Source organism: Lithobates pipiens, unplaced genomic scaffold, assembly GCF_037356315.1.
Source record: "Lithobates pipiens isolate NorthernLeopardFrog02 unplaced genomic scaffold, aLitPip1_a1.2 Scaffold_8, whole genome shotgun sequence".
Lineage (NCBI taxonomy): Eukaryota > Metazoa > Chordata > Amphibia > Anura > Ranidae > Lithobates > Lithobates pipiens.
The window spans coordinates 156,117,704-156,144,533 of record NW_027507903.1 but is presented as its reverse complement, the minus strand read 5'-3'; the positions used below and the strand labels follow the sequence as shown (position 1 = coordinate 156,144,533).

At 45.9% G+C, this 26,830-nt stretch overlaps 1 protein-coding gene across 1 annotated transcript; it reads right to left on the bottom strand.

Annotated features, from left to right (window-relative positions):
- Positions 1 to 1,186: 1,186 nt before the first annotated feature.
- Positions 1,187 to 26,638, bottom strand: ECHDC3 (enoyl-CoA hydratase domain containing 3). The gene is made up of 5 exons (XM_077472835.1): positions 26,461 to 26,638; positions 16,943 to 17,061; positions 10,888 to 10,985; positions 3,851 to 4,051; positions 1,187 to 1,643 (listed from the first exon to the last, which is right to left on the bottom strand). The coding sequence occupies exons 1-5, from the start codon at positions 26,592 to 26,594 to the stop codon at positions 1,332 to 1,334; spliced, it is 864 nt and encodes a 287-aa protein (XP_077328961.1). The 5' UTR covers positions 26,595 to 26,638; the 3' UTR covers positions 1,187 to 1,331.
- Between the last annotated feature and the right edge of the window lie 192 nt (positions 26,639 to 26,830).

The following is a 26,830-nucleotide window of genomic DNA, read 5'->3' as shown; positions in this document are numbered from 1 at the left end:
TTCAATGCTCTGGCTAAGGGAAGGAGGTTCTCACACAAGATTTGACAGTACATGGCCCATCCATAGTCTCATTGATGCAGTGAAGGTGTCCTTTCTTCTTACTAGAGAAAAAAACCCCAAAGCAGGTTTCCACCCCCATGTTTGATGGTGGTGATGGTGTTCTTGGGGTCATAGGCAGCATTCCTCCTCCTCCAAACACACAGAGTTAAGTTGATGCCAAAGAGCTTGATTTTGGTCTTATCTGACCACAACACTTTCAACCCAGTTCTCCTCTGAATCATTCAGATGTTCGTTAGAACATGTACAGGCCTGTCTGAAGTCCGCTTTCTTGAGCAGGAGGACCTTACGGAGGTTGCATGATTTCAGTCCTTTGCGGCGTAGTGTGTTACCAATTGTTTTCTTGGTGACTATAGTCCCAGCTGCCTTGAGCTCATTAGCAAGATTCTCCCATGTAGTTCTGGGCTGATTCTTCACCGTTCTCATTATCATTGAAACTCCACGAGGTGAGATCTTGCATGGAGCCCCAGACTGAGGGAGATTGATAGTTATTTTGTGTTTCTTCCATTTGCGATTAATCGCACCAACTGTTGTCACCCTCTCACTAAGCTGCTTAGCGATGGTCCTATAGCCTTGTGTAGGTCTACAATCTTGCCCCTGACATCCTAGGACAACTCTTTGGTTTTGGCCATGGTAGAGAGATTGGAATCTGATTGCTTCTGTGGACAGGTGTCTTTTACACAGCTTTTAATAAGCAGAGATTTGGAGCACTCCCTTTAAGAGAGCTTGTTACCTGGATTTAAAATCACCTGGGAGCCAAAAATCTTGCTGACTGATAGGGGATCAAATACTTATTTCACTCATTAAAATGTAAATCAATTTATAACTTTGCGTTTTTCTGGATTTTTTTGTGGTTATTCTCTCACTGTTAAAATAAACCTACCATTAAAATTATATACGTATCATTTGTCAGTGGACAAATGTACAAAATCAGCAGGGGATCAAATACTTTTTCCCCTCACTGTACCTGTATGAGTAGTGAAAATGAAATTTCAAATAATAATAAAAAAAAAAGTTGTGAGGAAAGCCCAATCATGCGACTTGACCAGCTCTCCTCCAGAACTCTCTGCGCTGCTTTACGAAGAGAAAGAACTTCATAGGGCAACATAGCTCCATATCGCAGCCTATATTTTATAAATATTTCATCAACTTTAATAGTGTTTTAAAATTACAGGTAAATTGTTTGAAGTAATGTAATTTTCTTATTATCAAACATTGTGTTATTTAGAGATAAGATAGTTCAGTGTATTTTTGGAAAAAAAATTATAGCAATATTAATTAGTCCACAATGGCTTCCTTTTTTGTATGAAGGCCTCTATTCCTTCTTGGCCATCCTTTAGGTCAAGGTTTTCAAGCATGACCTGTGATGTAAGCTCATACGCCTCTTCTAGGCTTTGTGAAATTTGCTTATAAAAAGTAGCTTTTCCCAGTGCAACTACAGAACGGCTGGCCTCGCAAATTTTGCTAGCGATCCTCATTGTTTCAGTTTCTAAGTTCTCTTCAGGCACCACTTTACTGACAAGGCCATGCATTAAAGCATCATAGGCTGATATTGGTTCTCCTGTAAACAGCATTTCCAAGGCAACCTAAAAGATTAAACAAGTGTCAGGGAAAAGTGGAAAAAGTCTCTCCACAGCAACAATCTGATAATCAGTATAATGTAAATGAAACAAACCACAAAATGTTAGATGGATGTGCAGGTTTCTGTTGTCCAAGCATGCATTTTCACATCCCTAGCACCCTTCTCTAATTAGGCTGCTAGGCTAAAAATTTAGTTTTGGGCTTCACTGTAATCAGTTATACAGCAATTCATTGTTCTAGTCCGGGATTCCCTGCTGGGCGTTTGCTTTTCCCTACCTGCTTCTGGAATACAGAGCAGGGAGTGTCAAATATCCAGTATGAATATTTATCATGCCTCAGCCAATCCCTGGAAGAAGGCATACAGAAGTTGGCTAGGGAGGTGATTCATGTTTGGGAAGCCTTTCCAAAGTGTTCATTGCTCTCCAAGGAGTGTTTCAGATTCTCTGGGGCTGTTGCCCCTGGAAGATAGCTAGTGAGAGAAGCAATGGGTCTCAGCGGGAGATGGACTGAGGGTCCTGGTAAGACTATTGTTGAAAGGCACCATTCTGAAGGAGGATCTCATATTTCCCTCACAGAGCATCTCCTGGTGGAAGCAAGACGGTGGTCAGCTTATGGGATAGTGCGAGTAGGACCTGATTTCTGTTTTTTATGCGTGACTGCAGTTTAGAGAAGCTTGGTGAGAAGCTGTGTTCCTATTATTTTTTTTGCTATTGTTTGGAGTATCCTGATATCTCTCCTGTTAAAGTTATTTAGCAATAAATTCTAAAAAGACATACTCTAGACGGAGCCTGAATTGTCAATGTGCATGGAACTGTACTTGTGTCTGGCAGCCTCTGTACCATGTGGATGACCTGGGTATACTGTCAGTGGCCCCTTTGGGGATCAGCACTACACATAGCGAAGGTGTATGGGAGACACCCTTGGTTCTGGGATTATCTGGAAAGAAGATGCAATAAGCAGAAAAATTCAGCCAGTGAGTCAACTATTTCAATTAGAATGAGAGGCTTGTGCGTGCTGGTATCTTGATGTATTAAACGGTCACCCAATCTAGCTGAAATCAAGGGTTTTAAAATAGAAGTATGTCCAAAGCTTTTTTTCATATTTTCTTCTGGGTCACAGGAGTGCATTTACATGTGTAATCATGTGATCCAGAATAAGCTGGTCCAGGTTCTACAGGGATCCCAAAAAATATTACCAGGATCTACCCAGTTCCCTGACCAGCAGCTAGCTCAGCCTCTCAGTGTGCTGCTAAGCCGCTCCTGCACCTTCGACAGCCTGGTGCTTCAGTGAAAGCTGAAGGGGCAGAGCAGAGAGCAGTGACTGATAGTCACCGCTCTCTACTTAGTGAAGACAGAGAACTGAGTGATCAGCAGTCAGGAAATCACTCAGTTATCAGGCTTAGAGCCCAGTGGGGGACAGTTGCAGCAATGAATCGATGCTGCAGCCATATAGGCGAGTATGTGTGTTTGCTTTTAAAATCATGAACTTCAGTTTTAATCAACTACAGTATGTCTATAGGGTACATTTAGCAGTGATTGGGCTTCTGCACCTAAGGGGTGGATTTGCAGCTGTTTTCTGTTGCGGCAGCTGTCGGTTCCAGTAGGGGGCATGATTCAGCGCATTACACAATTCTTTATTTAAAAGTACACAAAAGTACACAGAACACTTCACTTATGTCACAGTAAAGTGTGCTGTACAGTGACATATGATGATCCGGTGCACCATGCTTCCTTTTTATCTCAGATTACTGCAGAACAGTTGTGGGCTGCTTTGCAGTGTGAATAAGACACATAGAAAACAAATGTTTTGTGACAGACATTCTTCTAATGCATAAAAACTCCAGTCACTGCACATTGTCACACTGTAACAATGTGACTGAATTTTACCGTATAGCAGAGCCAAATCATTTATTTTCAGGGCACTTAAGAATAACATTCTAGTACACTATATTTAGTCTTTCTGCACATATGGAAATTCTATATATACAAAGCCCCATGAAGTCTAGCAGAAAGTATGCTTGTTAAACAGTCAAAATACAGAAAGAGGGACTACAATTGGATGCTTATTTGTGGATCAGGTCACAACAAGATGGCGGCAATGCACAAGCAATCTGAAAATGTATTTCCACACTGATAAGGCACAGTCTTCATACACATAGTAGACATTTTGGATGATAGAAACCACAGGAATAAATAAATAGATGGACGCTAACCTTTCTTGGCACGGCTCTTCCCAAAGCAACAGCAGGAGTGGAGCAGAAAAGTCCAACATTCACACCAGGTGTAGCAAACTTGGATCTGTCAGATGCCACAGCTATGTCACAGCTGGCAACAAGCTGGCATCCTGCGGCTGTAGCCAATCCATTAACTTGAGCTATAACAGGAACTGGAATGGTCTGGATTGTTTTCATAAGCTGCAAACAACAATCTTTAGTATAGGGTTTAACAAAACTGAAAGCAGAAAAGATCTTATGATTTATGTGCAGGCTTACTTAATGTTGATTTCAATTAGTAAAAAAACATATACACTAAAATTTCTTGCCCTTCCCATAATAAAAAGAAAAACACTTTCCAAGCACATTATCCGATAAACCCAAAACTGAAGTCTTAAAGGGAAAATTCAATTTTCACTACATCTTATGAGTATGAGAAAAGTACCCTGTGCCCCGAAGCAATCGCTGAGTGACAAAAGCTCAACTGGTTCTTCAGCAGCATAATGTCAAAGGTCAAACACCACTGCATACGGCTGTCAAGGGATGCTTTTATGTTTTTCTGCTAAAATCCTTCAAGAGGGTAACTTACCTAATTAAAAGTACACCCATCAAGAAAAAAATATATAAAGACTGCCAGTGCTGTCTTCCTTCTGAAGATACTACCCCCTTTGCTGTGCCTGCCTTTGATATAAGTCAGAAACCAAGATGCTGTAAATGAGTTTAAGGATTCCTTGTCTCTAAGCTTGTTCTGGATCAATGATGCTGAAAACACTGATGTACTGGCATCAGCATGGCAGTCAAAAAATGACCATTCCCAAAAGGAAAGATCAGCAATGGACGACTACATAATTCTCTCATGACAGGTGTATGTAAGGCTGCTTTCACACGGAGGAGCTTTACAGGTGCTATAGCGCTAAAAATAGCACCTGCATAGCACCTCTCCTCTCACTCCAGTGTGAAAGCCCGAGTGCTACCACACTGGGGCGGTGCGCTTGCAGGACACCAAAAAACGTCCTGCCAGCCGCATCTTTGCAGAGCTGTAGGAGTAGTGTATACACTGCTCCTAAAGCGCCCCTGCCCATTGATATCAATAGCGGTGTTTTACTGCCTATGCCTCCAATGCCCCAGTGTGAAAGCAGCCTTAGACTGAACAAATCAAAAGCATTTATCTTTTCAATAGTCACACATAGGTTTGTACATAACTTGTAAGTGCTCACGTAACTTGTAAGTACTTGTAAGTGCGGAGAGAAACTGAGGAAAAATGAATTTTAAATGAAAATTTTAAAGGAAAATATATTCTTCAAAGTTGTGAACAAACACATTTCCAAATGTTACACATATGTCTTATAAATGAAAGTGTGTTTGTCCATTCTTAATCACTTTTTGAAATGCTTTGCATTACAGGAGCCACATGAATTCACAAACTGCTAATCTTTATTTCATGTACTTATATATCGTTATATATCGCTGTCAATTTACGCAGCACTTTCACACACACACACATATATATACACATACACACATTATATATATATATATATATATATATATATATATATATATATATATATATATTACATTCACATCAGTCCCTGCCCTCAAGGAGCTTATCTTCTAAAGTTCCTAACTCACATTCATACATACTATGACCAGTTTAGACAGGAGCCAATTAACCTACCAGTATGTATTTCGAGTGTGGGAGGAAACCCACGCAGCCACAGGGAGAACATGCAAACTCCAGGCAGGTAAGTGCTGTGGTTGGGATTAGAACCAGTGACCCTTTTGCGGCTAGGTAGGGATGAGCTCAGGCGTGTCCGCATGGTCCACGCGCAGAGCCCGCCAGGAAGTCAGCACAGCGCTAATCACAGGCATTGAGTCATTGCCCTAATGCGTGGCTGCAGAGATCGGGCAATGCCTCAATGCCTGTGATTAGCGCAGTGCTGCGCCGACTTCCTGGTGGGCTCTGCACGTGGACGAACTACCACGCCTGAGCTCATCCTTACTGCTGGGGAAAAGTACTAACCACTCCACCCCTGTGCTGTCTCTGATACGCCTACAAATAACCATTACATGCACAAATGGAAACATATTTTAACCACTTGAGACCCGCGCTATAGACAAATGACGGCTACAGCGCGGACCTCCTTTGCCGGGACTACGTCTATTGACGTCGTCCCGTGCACGAGCGGCCTGCACGCCCCCTGAGGGGAGCGCGCGGTGCACTCTGTGATCGGCGAGTCTATCAGACTCGCCTGATCACTGATCCGAGCAAGGGGTCGATCCCGACCCCTTACCACGTGATCAGCTGTCAGCCAATGCCAGCTGATCATGTGATACAACGGAGCCGGTAATCGGCTATTATTCCTCCTCGCGCTGACAGCGTGAGGAGAAAAAAAAAAAGAGCCGATCACCGGCGGCCGTGATCGGGACATCAGTCCCGATCACGGCCAGCCCTGCCAGTGCCCACCTGCCCCCTGCCAGTGCCACCTCATTAAAAAATAAGTACCCCCCGTCAGTGCCACCCAGCAGTGCCCACAGTGCCACCCATCACTGCCCACAATCTGCCTCAACAACGGTGCTGCACCCCAGGGCCACATATCCGTGACCATCAGTGTCATCTACCAGTGCCCATCAGTGCCGCCCAGCAGTGCCACCTATCAGAGCCACCTATCAGTGCCCATCAGTCCCATCTATCAGTGGTACCTTTCAGTGCCCCTTAGTGCCTGAGGGGCACGCACGGCGCGCTCTGTGATCGGCGAGTCTATGAGACTCTCCTGATCATGGATCTGTGCAAGGGGTCGATCCCGACCCCTTACCACGTGATCAGCTGTCAGCCAATGACAGCTGATCATGTGATACAACGGAGCCCGTAATCGGTTATTATTCCTCCTCGCGCTGACAGCGCGAGGAGAAAAAAAAAAGAGCCGATCACCGGCGGCCGTGATCGGGACTGATGACAGTGCCCACCTGCCAGTGCCACCTCATTAATAAATAAGTGCCCCCCGTCAGTGCCACCCATCAGTGCCCACAGTGCCACCCATCAGTACCCACAGTGCCACCCATCAGTACCCACAATCTGCCTCAACGGTGCTGCACCCCAGTGCCACATATCCGTGCCCATCAGTGTCATCTACCAGTGCCCATCAGTGCCCAGCAGTGCCACCTATCAGAGCCACCTATCAGTGCCACCTATCAGTGCCCATCAGTCCCATCTATCAGTGGTACCTATCAGTGCCCCTTAGTGCCACCCATCCATGCCACCCATCCATGCCCATCTTATCTGTGCCCATCTTTGCCCATCAGTGCCGCCTTATCTGTGCCCATCAGTACTGCCTTATCTGTGCCACCTTATCTGTGCCTATTAGTGCCACCTTATCTATACCTATCAGTGCCCACCAGTGCAGCCTATCAGTGCACTTCAATGAAGGAGAAAAAATGACCTGTTTGCAAAATTTTATAACAAACTATTAAACATGATTTTTTTTTTTTTTGCATTTTTTTTGTTTGTTTAGCAAAAAATAAAACTCCCAGCTGTAATTAAATACCACCAAAATAAAGCTCTATTTGTGGGAAAAAAATTATAAAAATTTCATTTGGGTACAGTGTTGTATGCCTGCGCAATTGTCATTCAAAGTGCATCAGCGCTGAAAGCTGAAAATTGGTTTGGGCAGGAGGGGGGTTTAAGTGCCCAGTAAGCAAGTGGTTAAAAAGACAACCAATTCAAAATCCTCTACCATTGGTATCACCCCACTGCCTTTTTACAACCCTTCTATTCTAAAATATCACACTGCAATGCCATTATATGCGCAAATCTGAAAGTTGACCTTCATCCCAAAATTCCTGATTACCCCCCACAGTAGCACAGTGTTGCTATGCTGACACTGAACTACTCTGATGAAAGTATGTACCGTATATACTCGAGTATAAGCCGAGATTTTCAGCCTCTTTTTTGAGGCTGAAAGTGCCCCCCTCGGCTTATACTCGAGTCATCGCTGTCTGCCCGCTCGATCAGCGTGTCGAGCAGACAGACAGCGGCCATTCTATTCAAAAGCCGCGCCTCCGGCTCCGCCTTCGCCTGTGATAGGCGGAACACTGAATTTCCCAGCAGCCTGTGTTCCGCCTATCACGGACATCGTATCATCCTCGTACTACGGACGAGGATGATACGACGTCTGTGATAGGCGGAACACAGGCTGCTGGGAAATTCAGTGTTCCGCCTATCACAGGCGAAGGCGGCGGCGCAGCTTTTGAATTTTACAATGGCCGCCGACGAAGAGGGCACGGGACGGAGGCAAGGCAAGGCACGGCACGGCACGGGACGGGACGGGACGGGACGGGACGGGGGCAAGGCAAGGCACGACACGGGACGGATGCAAGGAGGCAAGGCACGGCACGGGACGGAGGCAAGGAGGCAAGGCACGGGACGGAGGCTCGGGACAAAGGTAGGCTGGACACACACACACACACACACACACACACACACACACACACACACACACACACACACACACACACACACGGATGGAGACACACACAGGGATGGATGGATGGATGGATGAAGACACACACACACAGGGATGGATGGATGGAGACACACACACACAGGGATGGATGGATGGATGGATGGAGACACACACACACAGGGATGGATGGATGGATGGACACACACACACACAGGGATGGATGGACGGACACACAGGGATGGACGGACACACAGGGATGGACGGACACACAGGGATGGACGGACACACACACAGGGATGGACAGGCATGTCTCACCCTCGGCTTATACACGAGTCAATAAGTTTGCCAGTATTTTGGGGGTAAATTGGGGGCCTCGGCTTATATTCGGGTCGGCCTATACTCGAGTATATACGGTAATACATTTTTTTTTTTTAAAAAGTGTTATATTGAATAAAAAAATAATTATTTTTTTAACCTATCTTTACCAGTCAGTATCCATGATCACTGTCACATCAGTCATATGACAATGCTGTAATGCAGTAGGGGCAGAATGTAAAAAGTAAAAAACAAAACAAAAAAACAAATTGTAATTAAATTTTCCACAAAATTGTGACAAAAAAAAATTACAACTTCAATAAACGCCCCCTAACTAAATACCTTGAATTGTCTACTTTCAAAAAAAAAGGGGACATTTGGGGGGTATTTGTACTGTCCTGACATTTTAAGGGCCTCAGTGGTATATATACCATTTTTACCGAAGACATGTAGCAGAATACATTTTGGCCTAAATTTATAAAGAAATTTGATTTAATTGAATACGTTTTATAACAGAAAGTAGTATACATCTTTTTATTTTCAAAATTTTTGGTCTTTTCGTGCTTATATAGCAAAAAAAAAAAACCCAGTGGTGATCAAATACCACCAAAAGAAAGCTCTAGTTTTTTTTAAATGTTGCATGACAGCACAATTTTATCAGTTAAAGCAGCACAGTAAAAAATGGTCTGATCATGAAGGGGGGAAAACCTCCCAGGGTTCAAGTCGTTAAAGTAATTGCAAAGTCTTATTTTTTATTTTTAACTAACATGTTATACTTTGGTTGGTTGGTTTTGCACAGAGCAGCCCGGATCCTCTTCTTCTCAGGTCCATCTTTGCTGCTCCTGGCCCCTCCCTCCTATCGAGTGTCCCCACAGTCAGCAGCTTCCTATGGGGACACTGGATCCAAGTCACAACTCCGTGTGTCCATTCAGACATCGGGCCCTGCCCACCACCATTCTCCCCCAATTGGCTGACTGACTTTGATTTACAGCCACGGGAACCAATGGTGCCGCTGCTGTGTCTTAGCCAATCAGGAGGAGTGTCCCGGATGGCTTAGACATTCGTGGACATCGCTGGACAGAGATGGGGCTCAGGTAAGTAATAAGGAGGTGCTGGGGAGGCTGCTGTACACAGAAGGTTTTTTATCTTAAAGCATAGAACGCATTAAGATAAAATACAAACATTCTGCCTTTACAACTCCTTTAACCGCTTGACATCTGCGCTATAGCCAAATGACGACTACAGCGTGGACCTGCTTTGCCAGGACTACATCTATTGACGTCGTCCCGTGCACAAGCGGCCTGCGCGCCCCCTGAGGGGCACGAGCGGCTCGCTCTGTGATCAGCGAGTCTATGAGACTCGCCTGATCACAGATCGGAGCAAGGGATCGATCCCGACCCCTTACCACATGATCAGCTGTCAGCCAATGACAGCTGATCATGTGATCACAACAGAGCCAGTAATCGGCTTCAGTCCCGATCACGGCGAGCTGTGGCCAGCTCATCAGTGCCCACCTGCCCCCTGCCAGTGCCACCTAAGTATAGGAAAAAGTGCCACCCATCAGTGCCATCCATTAGTGCCCACAGTGCCACCCATCAGTGCCCACAATCTGCCTCAACAGTGCCACATATCCGTGCCCATCAGTGTCATCTACCAGTGCCCAATCAGTGCCGCCCATCAATCGCCCATCCATGCCATCTTATCTGTGCCCATCTTTGCCCATCAGTGCCGCCTTATCTGTGCCCATCGGTGCCATCTTATCTGTGCCTATCGGTGCCACCTTATCTGTGCCTATCGGTGCCCATGAGTTCAGCCTATCAGTGCCCACCAGTGCCGCCTCATCAGCGCATTTCAATGAAGGAGAAAAATTACCGGTTTGCAAAATTTTATAACAAACTATTAAACATGATTTTTTTATTTTTTATTTTATTTTGCTTCTTTTTTTGTTTGTTTAGCAAAAAATAAAACTCCGAGCTGTAATTAAAAACCACCAAAAGAAAGCTCTATTTGTGGGAAAAAATGATAAAAATTTCATTTGGGTACAGTGTTGTATGGCCTCGCAATTGTCATTCAAAGTGCATCAGCGCTGAAAATTGGTCTGGGCAGGAGGGGGGTTTAAGTGCCCAGTAAGCAAGTGGTTAAAGATGCACTTGGCCATGAGTGTCAGAGATTTCTAATAGCGTCAAATCAAACAATGCAAAAAACAAAACAAAAAACAATCTATCTTCATTCAGAATAAAGTAAAAGGATAGTGTTTACCTTGACACAAGCATTAAATACTTCTGTGTGATAAGCTTTTCCTTGTGCAGATGTAAATTCTTTCAGATTATGGCCAGAAGAGAAGACAGGGCCTTCAGCTTTAAACCAGACACATAAAATAAATATTTTTGGTTGTGTGAGAACTTAAAAAAAATATCATACCACATTTTTTTCACAATCTCTGGCTGCAATTGGAACATTTTGTTTTCAGCGTACTGAAAATCTGAAGGCCAGGTACACTTTACACAAAGATCAGGTACAGGCCTTAAGTGAGCGTATCAGTTAATAAAATATGACACACAATACTCCCAAGGCACCAAATGTCAAATCATTCTGTATGTCTTGGGAGCCTCTCTGAAGTTCATTGACGGACACAGCTCCTTTAATTCTTGACCTTAAGGTTATCATGTCACCTTCAGGAGAGGACTAGGCAGAACATGTAACACATGCAAAAACAGCAAGACTGCACAGCACCGCCCAGGGGCGGTCCCTCTGGCTATAACCCCTTACCCTGCTTCCTGCAGCTCAGTTCATCAAAAAGCAGTACAAATATAAATAGGAGGGGTGGGTGCTGTGCCCGTCAATGAACATCAGAGAAAAGGATTTTTTACGGTTTTCTCTTTCGTTCATTGACAGACACAGCTCCTTTAATTCTTGACCTTAGGGACGTCCCCAAGCAGTGTAAAAAAAAAACGAGGGGTGGAAACAGCAAAACATAACTTCACCCACAACAAAAGCAACACCTCAACAGAGTCGCCATCTTAAATGGCTGCCATCAAAACCAGCAGCCAACTTATGAATCAAAGATGCGTTTGCAACAAAACCTGTAACTTAAAGAAAGTGTAAATTGCAACCTTACACAGCTGCTTGCAAAACCTTGCACCAAAGCAAGCATCCGAAGATGCTCTTACGTCAACTTTATAGAATTTAGTTAAAGTGTGAAGGGACGACCAAGTCACCGCCTTACACACCTGGGAGACAGACGCTTGATGTCGGAAAGCCCAGGAGGTTCCAATTGCTCTGATGGAATGAGCCGTGACAGGAAAAGGGGGGACCCGCCCCTTTAGGGCACAGGCCGGAACCACGATCTGTCTGATCCACCAAGAAAGGGTGGACGACAAGACCACTAGTCCTTTTTTTAAACCAGCCACCGAGACAGAGTCTGACTTCCGGAAGGGAGCCATAGCTGATAAGATACACCCGTAGAGCCTGGACCATGTCCAGGGAATGTAAGGCAACCTCTTTCGGGTGTGTCGGCTTAGGACATAAGGATGGTAACACGATGTCCTCATTTAGATGGAATGCCAAAACCACCTTTGGAAGGAAAGAGGGCTGTGGACGTAGCACCGCCTTATCCTTGTGGATGACCAGGTAGGGAGACTTGCATGACAAGGCCGCCAACTCAGAAACCCTCCTGGCAGATGTCATAGCCACTAAAAAGACTACTTACTGAGAAAGAGTTAACAGGGGAATCTCCCTAATGTTGTTAAACAGCGTTTCCTGAAGCGCCGATAGCACCAGATTCAGATCCCACGGAGGTAGCAGTGGTCAAACCGGAGGGACTACGTGTCAAGCCCCTTGCCTTTGCCTACGGCGTGGCTCCTTACCCTTCCTGGACTGTAGGAGCAACGTACTCTTCCCACCTGTAACATTTTTAATAAGGTCATCCAGCAAGGCTCCAAAAAGCCTCTTGGAAGGGCAAATCCGCCAGTGCTTTTTTAGATGCCTGGTCCGCAGACCATCATTTCAGTGCCATAGCACCACTGCTGATACTGATGCTCCAGAGAGCAGGGGAACATTATCCAGGGCCACATCACAGACATATTAAAGCCATGCACCAACTGGTCTGCCAGCTCTACGCAGACCAGGGGAGACTGTTGCTTCTCCAATTCACTGTGTAACAACTTTGCCCATTCAGTAAGCGCCTGCGACACCAAGACCGTGGCCAGCACAGGTCGTAGTGCTGACCCCACTACCGTAAACATGGACCGGGCCACTGCTTTGGCCTTCCTGACGGCAGGATCCTTGAAGGCAGGAGTCCCTTCTACCGGAATCGTAGTTACTTTATTAAACCTGGATACTGGGGGGTCAATGACCGGAGGAGACGTACATTTTTTCAAGAGGCTCTCCTCAAAGGGGTAATGCACCGCCATTCTTCTTGGAACTGAAAAGGCCCATTGCGGACTTCCCCATTCCTTGTAGATGAACTTATCAAAATAAGTCAAATACGGAAACACCTTAAAGTGGAAGTAAACTCCCCTATCGTTTTCAGCCAAGGAAGCTGCCATCTTTGCCTCTGTTTAATCTTCAAATGCTATGGTGCTGCACATGTGATTCGTTATGACACCAGCCATTGGATGGTTTGATAGTTTGGCTGAGAGCACAGCCAATGTGCAGTTAGCATTCCCGGCATGCCTTTTTTTTAAACTGTTTTAATCGATGGGTTTACTTCCACTTTAAGCGCACGGGCCGGTTTGCGGGACCCAAAAGGGACCAACACCTCAGCAGAGGTTCCTACTGCATCCTGTATCTTCAAGGTATCCCGCACCGCAGTGATAAGTGCTCCTACTAGCGTTTTTTCCTGCGCTAACCCGGACACAGAGTCATTTTCACTGTCCGATCCTCTGACACGTCAGAACAGGGGCCGCAAGTCACTGTGGGACCCAAGTGTGAAGCAGAGCTTTCCCCAGAAGACAGGGGGGGGAGGGGGCGTTTTTTAACCCCCTTGCGCCCGCAAGCCGCTTCCACCCTGGCAACAAAGTTCTCCAGGACTGCCGACAAAGCGTCCATATGCACTGCATTTTTTGCAGGTGAGCCGGTTGCAATAGCAGGAAAATCTGGGGAAGAAGCGCCAGCTTCTGACGCCATTCTGACCCTCACTCGCCTGACACAACTTGGGGATTTAAGGCAAGGTACACAAATCCCCCCCTCCTAGCTGTTCACAGACTGAGGGGCCCCTCCGCAGGATTCACCACCCTGACCAAGTGCTGCTCTGTGCTGTCGCTGACCGCTCTGCCCTGTTTCAGTCACAAAGTACTCAGCGTGAAAACCGTGCTGTTATGAGGTACACAGACCCAGCACTAGAGGTAAAAAAGCGCGGAGGTTACAAGAATATGGTCGCCGGCAGTCCTTAGTACAAAAATCACCAAGAAAATGGCCGACGAACCTTCTAGAATATGGCTAACAGCCATACAATACATAAGATTACAGGAAAATGGCGGTGGCATTTTCTGAGGTAAATTTACTCAAGCACCTCACAGCACAGTAAAAAGGGGCAGAAAAGCAAAAACTGACCCTAACAGCCAGCGCAGCCCCACCAAAGCTCGGAGCCCCCCCCGGAGGACCCCGGCCTAGGTACATACACCGCACCTCATGCCCAATCACACAGCGGCCCCAGCAGGGGGAGAAGGGAATGAGGGATAGGGAGAGAGGAAAGGGAGAGTTAGAGCTCCCAGGGAATGCCCAGCTGCTCTATCCTGCCGAGGCAGGGAGGGCCGTACTCACCCTTCCTGTCGGGATTGCTGGATGTGTTCCACCACAGACCCATCACCCAAGCAGTACGGGGTGGCTGCTGGCCACAACACACTGTGACACGGACAGCAGCAGCCCGGTCATGTGTGTGCCCTGGAGCATATAGATCACCGGCCGCCCCTGGAGCAGAAGAGGCATGTCGTGGCCAACCCAGCACACAGCTAGGGTCTGCTCATCCTCCATGGCCAGGCTGGGGAGGCTACAAGGATCTATATTATCCAGCCTGTCACCCAGCTGGCTGTTGATAGTAGATCACAGGATCAAAAATTGTAGGAAAAAAAAATGAAAAAAAAAATCCCAGAACCAATGGTCCCCTTAGGGAGCCAGGTCCTACACTAGGCATAAAAAAAAAAAAAAACTGAGCAGGAAGCAGGGCGAGGGGTTATATCCAGAAGGACCGCCCCCTGGGTGGTGCTGTGCCGTCTTGCTGTTTTTACACGTTACATGTTCTGCCTAGTCCTCTCCTGAACTGGCATGATAACCCTAAGTTCAAGAATTAAAGGAGCTGTGTCCATCAATGAATGAAAGAGAAACCCTTTTTTTGTTGTTAGCCTATGTGTCCATGCACACAAAACTGTCAGAGGCGTTTGGAGGCACAGGCGTTTAAGGGCAGTAAAAAAAAAATAAGACAGCCCCTGCATTCAGGAGTAAACTCAGACAACCTTACTCCAAATCTGCAATATGCAACTTAATGTTGCTTTTTATATTCACTGCGCCCCATATAGTATGCAAATAAAACATTTTTGCTCCAATAAACTTTTTCTGAACACTCCAGCTTGTATGCAGCTGCCACCATTATAAGTCCTGTCTTCCATGCCCAAGAGTAATGTATTTCCACCCTCACTCTTTCTCTGTGTCCATAATCCTGCGCATGTGCATTATTCCCCAAAACCAAGCCTTGTTTTTTGTTTCCGGTTACTATGGAAACTGTGTCCAGCGAATAGGAGCCAATCTTGCTGCTGCCCAGCTTCTCAATGGGGAAGGAGTGTTGTGGGATCTAAGGGCTAATGCCAACATTAGGAAATTACGCAGCCCCGGCATATACACAGCATAAGCTTGCTGGAAAAATAGGGCTAACAGCGCATGCATTGGTCACGTCATTGGAAAGAAACAGAAAGCAAGCAGGTAAGAAGCGATAAACACAGAGCACACAGTACTATAGGCTGCACTACTTAATTTTAAAGAAACTGGTTTTAATGGGTTTACTTAAAGGGGGATTTCAGAAAATCAGCAACTTTGAAAAAAGTGCAGGCACACCGAGTTAAATCCAATTAGATGCAGGCCATCTCTGGGACTTCTCTCTATCACTTATATGACAGTTTTTTGGGGGATACACTCTGGCTTTGAGAGGAAAGAAGCAGATAGATCAGCTACGCCTGTCCCTCCTCTCAGCTGCCTATTCACAGAAGACTTTGTCAATACAATTTAATACAAAGGCTTCTGTGAATGGGCAGAAGGAGCACAGGGGTGTGTATAGCAATGTTGGAGCTTCAGAAGTTATCTTCCTGGAGCACAATAAACCTGTCAGATGTGAATAATGGAGAAAAGTCTACAGGTGGCAAGCACCTCATTAGACTTAACTCATGTTATGCCTGCATTTTTTTACATTTGTTACAAATTATCTGAATTCCTGAAAGTCAGCTTTAACTTCTAACTTGACAGAGTAAGTATTTCACTCTGTTGGCTTCTCGTGCACCACCACTACTAATCAACCGGAAGTTAGCAGAATATATACCTATTCTAAAAGAACAAGTACTGCTGTCGATAACAGAGGGAGAATATAGGTCTCTATTGTCCATTGAGGAACAACAGCTTGATAGTTAAAGAGTAACTCCACTCTTGTTGAGGAAAAAAGCAATGCCCTCTGGGTGATCAATGTACATTGCAAGGATTTTCACAAGCTTTGTTGCAAACTCATACATGTTTCTTTGACCGTGTCTTTTACATACTGATCCTGAATGGGTGTGACTGGTTTATTATAACAAGGTGATCTACTTTCAGGGTTTTGTTAGGAAAAGTTGCAGTGTTTGCATTCTTTTAGATCTAAATAACCCTTAGGGAGTGTCTCCCAGTTTACATGTCCATTCTGGGTTCATTCTAGCTGAGAAAGATCAGAGAATGGATGTGCACTGGTCTTTCGTCCCACAACCTAGCAATGCCCAGCATGCGGGTCCTAGGGCTGCAGGTGAGAAATCCACTACTGAAAGTAAACTTGGAAGTGCAGTCCCTGTAGATCTGAGGGGGACATGCAAGGAAAATAAAAAACAGCATTTTAGCTTGCACATGATTGGATGATAAAATCAGTTGACCTTCACCCCATTTCACATCTTCCCCTCAGATCTACAGTGACTGCACTTTCAAGTGCACTTGTAGTGCAAAGTGGATTTGCCTTTAGTAAATAACACCCTTAGTGTTATACTACCGTCTAGGTTGCTTAACATCATCAAGCTGTATCCCTCAATGGAAAAGTATACTAACAAGGTTCAAACAAAAAGCATTGAAACATTTAAATATATATAGATACCTGTAATCACAATGACTCTTAAATTCATATCAACTTCATATGAAATATCTTTCTGAAGGGACTGCAGCATGGATAGTGATAAGGCATTACGTTTCTGTGGATTATTCATAGTTATTTTCCTGTATAGAAGAACATTCATTTTAGTCTCAATTTTTCAAATGGAAAAAAGAAAATTAATTGCATCTGTCCTTTAAATTAGATCTCCACCCAAGACTTCCACATCCTGCTAAAGAGAAGAAAAGAAACACCGAGCAATGATGATGAATGATGTACAAAATTATGTAACCCTCAGTAAAGAGAACTCACGCAATATCCTCCTCCAGTAATCTATACTTGTTGTTATGAGTTACTGCTTTCTGCACATCCTTGTTGGCTTTTCTACTGTTTATAGAATAATCCTTAAAGTACACTTAAATAGAGCTTTCTTTTGGTGGTATTAGATCACCTCTGCGGTTTTTATTTTTTGCTAAACTAAAAAAGACCGACATTTTCTTCGTTTAAAATTTAGTTTTTTTCTTCACTGACGGGCACTGATGAGGCGGCACCAATGGGCACTGATGAGGAGGCACTGATATGTAGAATTGATGGACACTTTACTGGGCACTGGCAGGGGGAGTTATGATGGGGCAGTGATTGGCAATGTATGGGTACATTTGATGGGGGCTGTGCTGATAATCAGTGTGCTTATTATCAGCACAGACCCCCACTCTGACAGGAAGAGTCGTTGATCGGCTCTCCCTGTCAGTGCAAACCGAGGAATGCTGTTTACCGGCACTTCCTGGTTCACGCGATGATCAGCTGTGATTGGTCACAGCTGATCACGTCGTAAGAAGCCTTTGTCAGAGGTTTCTTATAAGATCGGAGATGCAGTGCATCAGACTGACACACTACGATCGCCACGCTGCACATCCCCACGGGCACACGCTGGCATGTTATCCTGCTGGACGTCATATGACGCCCAGTCAGGATAACAGAACCACTTCCCAGACGTCCATCTGTTATAGGCCGGGCGGGAAGTGGTTAAGCAGGAAACTTGATTTGTGGGGATGTTCTATATGCAAACAGCGTACATAACCCTCCCCAGTGACAGTTTAAAAAAATCATAGCTAACTCCTAAATAGACTGAAGAGCTAATTATTCATGACATTCCATTGAAAAACATCTAGCTAGTGTGTGGGTTATACTGATTTTGTGAAGATTTTTTTTTTTTTTTTCATACAGAATACAAATTGTTACAAACTGGGGCAACCAGATGGTACCTTTTACCAATATGAAGCAGTCCAAACAGGTACAAGATTGTTAATTGGTTATTATTTATTGCTCTTTAATTTGTGCATTTTGAATGAACAATCGATTATATAATCCTCCACAGCCTGATTGTGAGGATTTACAGCAGTCTGATGTACTTTCCACCCATGAGGGTCTCCGAATATTTCTCAATGTCAGCGAGGCTTGGTTCACACCTCCGATGGATGGGGCTCACAGCAGGGTCTGGTGCGTCTCTGTTCTCTGTTTCAGGGATGAATCAGGCCCGAATTTTTGCCTGAATTCAGCCCTGAAACAGAGCCAAAGTCACACAGCGTTCCTGTGCAAGATGCTCCGCAGCCACAACGGAGATATGTGAACCAGCTCCATAGAGAGCCAGTCACAATCTCCTGTCATTCAAACTGGATGCGGCGAAACCCACATAGGTATGAACCAAACCTAAAGCAGACTGAAGTACAGCAAGGAAAAAAAAAGTATCAGGAGGGCATTTGACATGTCAGCAATCTTGTCTTACAAGAATATCCTTACCTTAAAACATCAACGTGGTGGATTTAGGAAAAGTAGAGCAAAGAAAATGGTACCTTCTAGCATCCAATTAGATTAACCCTTTCACTGCCAGGCCCTGTGCTCCATTTTTACCCTCAGGTGGCCAGACTATTTTTTCAAATTTTCCTTTGCTTTTTTTATTTTTCACTTATAGCTTTCAAAGTTTGTAAAAGACCCCCAAAAAACAATATATTTTCTGAAAGAACACGACCGGTAGAACAAAAAGAAGGTGCTACTGATTTCTAAGGTCCCACGATATTTGCGCAAATGTTTATCAAAACAAAATTTTTACTAAAAATCCACTAAAATCATGATTAGCAGATAAATACAAGCAGATTTTACAAAATTCCTAATATAAAAGCCCAACTTGTATTGAGTTAATAACAAATATTTGTAATTTTTACAGTGTACCTTTTTGCAAAATTCTGAAAAATCAAACGTACACAAAAATGTAAATATCCAAATTCCTCTAAAAATGTGAAGGTTTATATTTTTCCCTTACAGCTTTCCGAATTTGTGAAAGACCCTCCCCCCCCCCCCCCCAAAACTATACATTTTCTGAAAGCACGACCTCCAGAATAAAAAGAAGGCGCTCCTGATATTTTAGACCCTGCGGTATTTGCGCAAATGTTTATTAAACCAATATATTCGCAAAAAATACACCAAAACCATTATTAGCTGATAAAAACACAGCTAATTTTACTCCTGCTAAATCGCTACTAAATATAAAAGCTTAACCTGTATGGAGTTAATAACAAATATTTGTTAATCTTAAATTGTGCCATTTTGCAAAATGGTGAAAATGGAACGCACACAAAAATTTCTCTAACAATCTGGAGGTTTTCATTTTTCACTTACAGCTTTCATAATTTTTAAAAGACCCCCCAAACCATAAATTTTCTGAAAGCACATGGCCAGTGGAATAAAAAGAAGGTGCTACTGATCAGGGCTGGTGCAAGGATCGTTGACACCCTAGGCGAAACCTAATTTTGCCGCCCCCCCGGCTGCGCCCATGACTCCACCTTACCCTGCCCTTGCTACACATGACCTATCTGACCCCTACACTGACCCCTTGACACAAACTAATCCACCTGACTCCTACTTCCTACACTACTCACATCACACTGACCCCTACACTGACCTACCTGATAATTACACCGACCTACCTGGCACCTACACTAACTCACCTGACACCTACACTGACACCTACACTGACAATTACACTGACACTGACCATCACACTGACACCTACACTGACCTACCTGATAATTACACCGACCTACCTGACACCTACACTGACAATTACACTGACACTGGCCATCACGCTGATGCATACACTGACACATACCCTGACACATACCCTGACCATCACACTGACCATCACACTGACCATCACGTTGACACATACACTGACCATCACACTGACACATACCCTAACACATACACATACCCTGACACATACCCTGACACATACCCTGACACATACCCTGACACTGACACATACACTGACCATCACGCTGACACATACACTGACCATCACGCTGACACATACACTAACACATACGCTGACACATACGCTGACACATACGCTGACACATACGCTGACACATACACTGACCATCATGCTGACACATACGCTGACCATCACGCTGACACATACGCTGACCATCACGCTGACACATACGCTGACCATCACGCTGACACATACGCTGACCATCACGCTGACACATACGCTGACCATCACGCTGACACATACGCTGACCATCACGCTGACACATACGCTGACCATCACGCTGACACATACGCTGACACCTACGCTGACCATCACGCTGACACCTACGCTGACCATCACGCTGACACCTACGCTGACCATCACGCTGACACCTACGCTGACACCTACGCTGACCATCACGCTGACACCTACGCTGACCATCACGCTGACACCTACGCTGACCATCACGCTGACACCTACGCTGACACCTACGCTGACCATCACGCTGACACCTACGCTGACCATCACGCTGACACCTACGCTGACCATCACGCTGACACATACGCTGACCATCACACTGACACATACACTGACCATCACACTGACACATACACTGACCATCACACTGAGGCCGCGTACACACGGGCGGATTGTCTGCCCAACTTAGTCCGCTGAACCGTGTTTCAGCGGACAATCCGCTCGTGTGTGGGCTTCAGCGGACAATCTGACGGACTTAGTCTTTCGGAATTTCCGTAATTTTGTCCGTCCAAACTTGGTTTTGTCCGTCCAAACTTGGTTTCAGCGGACAGTCCGCTCGTGTGTAGGCAAGTTGGACGGACTAAGTATGGCGCATGCTCAGAAAGGATTTACACGGCCGAAGGTTGCATTGCAGTGTATTGGACGTCGTTTTTCTAGTCCCGTCGTACGTGCTGTACACGTCATTGCGCAAGTTTTCAGCGGACTGTCTGTTCATCGTGTGTGGTCAAGTCCGTTCATTCAAAATTTGGACGGACTGTCTGTCGGATTGTCTGACGAACTTAGTTGGGCAGACAATCCGCCCGTGTGTACGCGGCCTGACGCATACACTGAAAACACATACACTGAAAACACATACACTGAAAACACATACACTGAAACATACACATACCCTGACACATACACTGGCATTGACACATACACTGGCACTGACACTGGCCATAACACTGACACATACACTGACACATACCCTGACACATACACTGGCCATAACACTGACACATACACTGACCATCACACTGACGCATACACTGACCATCACACTGACGCATACACTGACCATCACGCTGACGCATACACTGACCATCACGCTGACGCATACACTGACCATCACGCTGACACATACCCTGACACATACCCTGACACATACACTGGCCATAACACTGACACATACACTGACCATCACACTGACGCATACACTGACCATCACACTGACGCATACACTGACCATCACGCTGATGCATACGCTGACCATCACGCTGACGCATACGCTGACCATCACGCTGACGCATACGCTGACCATCACGCTGACGCATACGCTGACCATCACGCTGACGCATACGCTGACCATCACGCTGACCATCACGCTGACGCATACGCTGACCATCACGCTGACGCATACGCTGACCCATACGCTGACCAGTGCGATGACCATCTCGCCGACACATACGCTGACACATACACTGACCATCACACTGACACATACACTGACCATCACACTGACACATACACTGACCATCACACTGACACATACACTGACCATCACATACACATACCCTGACACTGACACATACACATACCCTGACACATACAATGGCACTGACACATACAATGGCACATACAATGGCACACATCACACTGACCTATTTGACTCCTACTTCCTGCATTACTCACACACAAACCCCCTCCATACAGCTCAATGTAGATCGGGGAGGATCCATCCTCCTCCGTACCTCTGCTCTTTGATGCTGCCTAGTTCAGCGACCATCATCCGGGCCTCTCCGACTCCTCCGCACTGGGTGTGCAAAATTGTTCAGGAGTCCACGCCAGCGCTGTCCACCCGCTCCGCCTCCACGATGTCCCCGCCGGGGCCACGCCAGCGCCGTGCACCGATCTGCCTCCATCATATCCCCGCCGGGACCAGCCAGCGCCGTCCACCTCACTCCACGATGTCCCCGCCGGGCAGGAGGTCAGCTGGCCGACCTCTCAATGCTCCCATCTCCGCCGAGCCCCGCCCCTCCGCTGCACTCACACAGACACACAGCGCCGCTCCAGAGGGACAGGCTGGAGCAAAGGAGTCCCGGAGCGGCACTGTGAGATAAACACGCGTGAGCACAGCGGGGCAGCGGGGCGCTCAGCGGGAAACATGGGGGATTGGTGACGCCGGCGGCACACCACAGGGCGGGGGGGGGGGAGAGATCAGAAGAGCAGCTCACACTGGACAGAGGCCGTGGTTGCGCCCTAGGTGGTAGTGCGCCCTAGGCGGCTGCCTACTTCACCTAGTGGTAGCGCCGGTGTTCTGCCTAATAGAGTCCGGCCATCGATATGTGTCCGTTCCGTACTGCGCATGCGCAGTACGGAGCAGACGAAGCTTCGGAAAATCTCCGAAGCTGAACGGCGCCTGCGCCGTGAGTGGAGGAGGTAGCCCCACTATCCAAGCGGACATAGGGTTTAGAATTTTAGAGGGCCCCTCGCGGGCGAGCTTCGCTCGCCACGCTTCGGGCTCGGCCTCGCTGCGCTCGGCTCTTTTTTATTCTAACTCTATGTCCACTTGGATAGTGGGGATAGAACCTGGACTCACGGCGCAGGCGCCGTTCGTCCTCGGCAATTTTCGGAATCTGTGCTCCTGTGTACTGCGCATGCGCAGTACGCAGAGGACAGCATCTGATAGAGGACCCTAATTGACAAGACACCGGCCCTGCTACTGATTTTTAAAGCAGCGCAATATTTGTGCAAATGTTTATCAAATCAATATTTTCACTAAAAATACACTAAAATCATTAATAGTATACATAAACACAACATAACAAAATTCCTGCTAAATTGCTCATGAGCATTGTTCACATATGGAATACTAAAGTGTATGCCCATGGAGGGCCATGTTCACCCGCACAGGTTTTTCGTGCATCCCCATTTATGTCAATTGGGATGCAACAATTGCACAGGCATAGCTGCTGTTCCCAATCTGACATCCGTGTGGGTGTGCGTACATGTACATGACCCCAAACGCAGACAGTGTGAGCTCAGGGACATGCATGCAGACCTACATGGATGTACAATTGGGCGCAACATCTCTATTCGTGCAGGTGCTACATCCCAAATGGCATCAATGGGACTGCCTGCACAGAACACCTATGGATCCCCGTAAAGGTACGCTGTGTATACAAGGCCTTAGGCCCCTTTCACACAAGCAGACTGATTGAGCCTTCCTGAAAAACGGACAGGCAGACCCAATCGGACCACCCATTGTTCTCTATGGAGAGGTTGATGTAAATTGACATGTGTCCGTTTACACCTGATTGCATCCAATCCAGTTCGCTAAAAACAGACGGATGGGGATTCTATTCCCCATCCGTCTAGCACAGAGATATGCAATTAGCGGACCTCCAGCTGTTTCAGAACTACCCAAGTCCCATAAGGCATAGCAAGACTCTGACAGCCAGAGCGGCCGGTCCATTAGGGGTGCAGGGGCGTTTGTATGATTTTTTTTTTTTTTTTAAAGGCGCATGATTAGAGCCTGAGGCTCTAATTGGCTTGAAAAGGGTTGGGCTCAGAGCATTGCACCCCGAACCCACCCACTTGTGACAATAGCGAAGTAATATTAGCTATTGTCTTCTGGCTTCTCCTCCTGGCCAATTAGGATGGATCGGGCTGGCTGGGAGGAGACGCTGAGGAAGCCGAGGGGGGGACCACCACCATGGAGGGGTGAGTGCAGGGGGGGGGGGGCACTGTCACCATGGAAGAGTGTGGGGAGGGGGGACTGTCACATTGGGGGGGTGAATGTGGGGAAGGGGGGCTGTCAGGGCGGGAAGGTCTTACTATGTTTGTGTTTTTTTTTTTTACAGGCTTTTTTTTTATTTAATTTTTTTTGGGGGGGGGGGGGGAGTGGGTTCTTTGGTGAGATATCATATCTCTTTTTTTGAGACAGGGAAAGGGATTGATGAAGATAGTCCCTTCCTCTGTAGCACTTTACATGAATGAATGGAATAGAGATTCCATTCATTCATGAAATGTCTGTAAAGTCTGATACATTGTAACACTCGCTGTTACGATGATCAGCTGTCAATGGATATAGCAGCGGGGGGGTGGGGGGAAGGGGAGTAAGGTTTCATGTACATGGGACGTTTTCACAACCTCTCCTGAACGATTTAACTTAACAGATAGTAGCCCACGTTTAAAACGTCAGTTTTACCGTGTTTACATTTAGAAGCGTTTGAAAAAAAAATTATATATATTTTTTTCAAAATAGGCAAAAATTAATAATGCCTGTAAGTCAAATGCGGCTAAACGCGAGTTACCGCGTTTGGCGTTTGAAATGCCTCTAAACACAGCTTCTGAAAGCAATTTTTTGAGTTCCAAAAAAAAAAAGCCTCTAAACACAACTGCCTAGAAACGATTATTAGGCTACTTTCACACTGAGGCGCTTTGCAGGTGCTACAGCGATAAAAATAGTGCCAGTAAATCGCCTCTCCTGTGTCTCCAGTGTGACAGCCCGAGGGCTTTCATACTGGATCGGTGCGCTTGCAGGACGTTACAAAAAGTCCTGCAAGCCGCATCTTTGGAGCGTTGTATTCACCGCTCCTAAAGCGCCTCTTCCCATTGAAAGCAATGGGGCAGCGCCGCTAAAATGTTGGCATAGCGCCACTGCTCCTAAACGTCTGTTTACAAGCAGCAGTGTGCATAAGGCCTTAAAAACGCTCATTTAAAACATTTCTTTGGACAAAGTTTAGCAGAGTTTTACGTTTTTTCTGCCTCCAAGCTCCAATCAGAAACGCGAACCAGAAGGGTTTTTTTTCTGCCTCTAAACGTTAAACTCAAAATATGCCTTTTAACGTCCTAATGTACATGGACACATAGGAGAACATGGAGCTGCTTCTACAGGCAGAACACAAAACTCTTGTAGAAGCAGAGGTTTTTAAGCCAGTGTGCATGGAGCCTTTTATTAAGGTTGCCTACCCCTGTTTTACTTGTTACCATCTCTAAATTGACATGTACATAGGAAAGATCCACCAGGTTTTTTTTTTTTTTTTTTTTTTTTACTTTTTAATTGTCAGCATAGGATTGAGAGGACTGGCGTGCTTTCCCTAGAGAAGGTTCACCCTTGTGCGGGACGTGTAACGTGTAAATCACACCTGTTCCCAAACCTATACTGTGCTGCTCCTTTGAGATGCGCGGGGCTGCAATTCATTCTTAATAGCACCTTCAAGCATCTGAAAACGCAGGGTGTGGAAAATCACATGCGATTTTCGCTCTGGCTGCACTTAAAAAAAAAAAAGCGCAAGAACCTTTTTCCTGCATGAAACGCAGGCCCAGCAACCCATTGCAAATGAATAGGCTTCCGTGCCTGTGCAAAACGCAGCTGTGAACCTAGCCAGTGTTTGAGTGCCATTCATTCCTAATGACACCCCAAACGTGGTGCGATTTTTGCCGAGATCGTCATATGGCAACACGTGCCTGGTACAGGGTCAAAACTTGGCTCTTGAGCCTCTTTGGCGCTACAAACGCACATAGAGCAGCCCTTTCAAGTGAATGAGTACCCTATGCATGACATGCAGAAACGCGCGTGAAGTGCGCACATTTTTTTTAATTGCGACGTGCGTGAATCGCACAAAAAATAATAAAATTGCGAGCAGGAACATGTGTTCACTCTACAAGAAATGTGAACAGCGCCTCAGCGTGCAGCTAAATGCTTAGTATTGGGTAGTTCATTCCCATATGTTTGTTTATAGGCGTGTGTGTATATATATGTGTATATATATGTGTATATATATATATATATATATATATATATGAATGAAATACTTGTATAGCGCACAATGCGAACTGAATCACCTCTAGGCACATACAAATGTGTATTTGCACTATTAAAGGGACAGGCTAGCCTCACGATTTACCTCCCCTCCCCTCCCCTCCCCCCTGGCAGAGAAGTTTGTGTTGGGTGTCCTGTGCAGCACTTTACCTGATGCCCCCCTCCTGTACAGTGACAGTAAGAGGAGGGGGCTCATGCTGCACGGTGCTGCTACATCTCCTCAGAATGGCTGCAGCTGTGCACGGCCCCCTCCCAGCTCGGAGCAGACACTGAACTTTACTCATGGCAGTCCTCCTTCTTTCTCTTCAAGCACTATGACTTTACAGACAGGAAATACACGAGAGATCTAGTGCTGCCCTCTAGTGTGGAGGATCTCCACTACAGCTAACTTGGTGTTCCCTCAGCAGGAATGCATTCGTTGAAAACTGTCTTTACCTGAGGCTGAGGCCCTATTCACACCTAGCAAATTGGAATCCCACACACAATCCTGCCTGTGATTCCAAATCGCACTAGCTTCTTT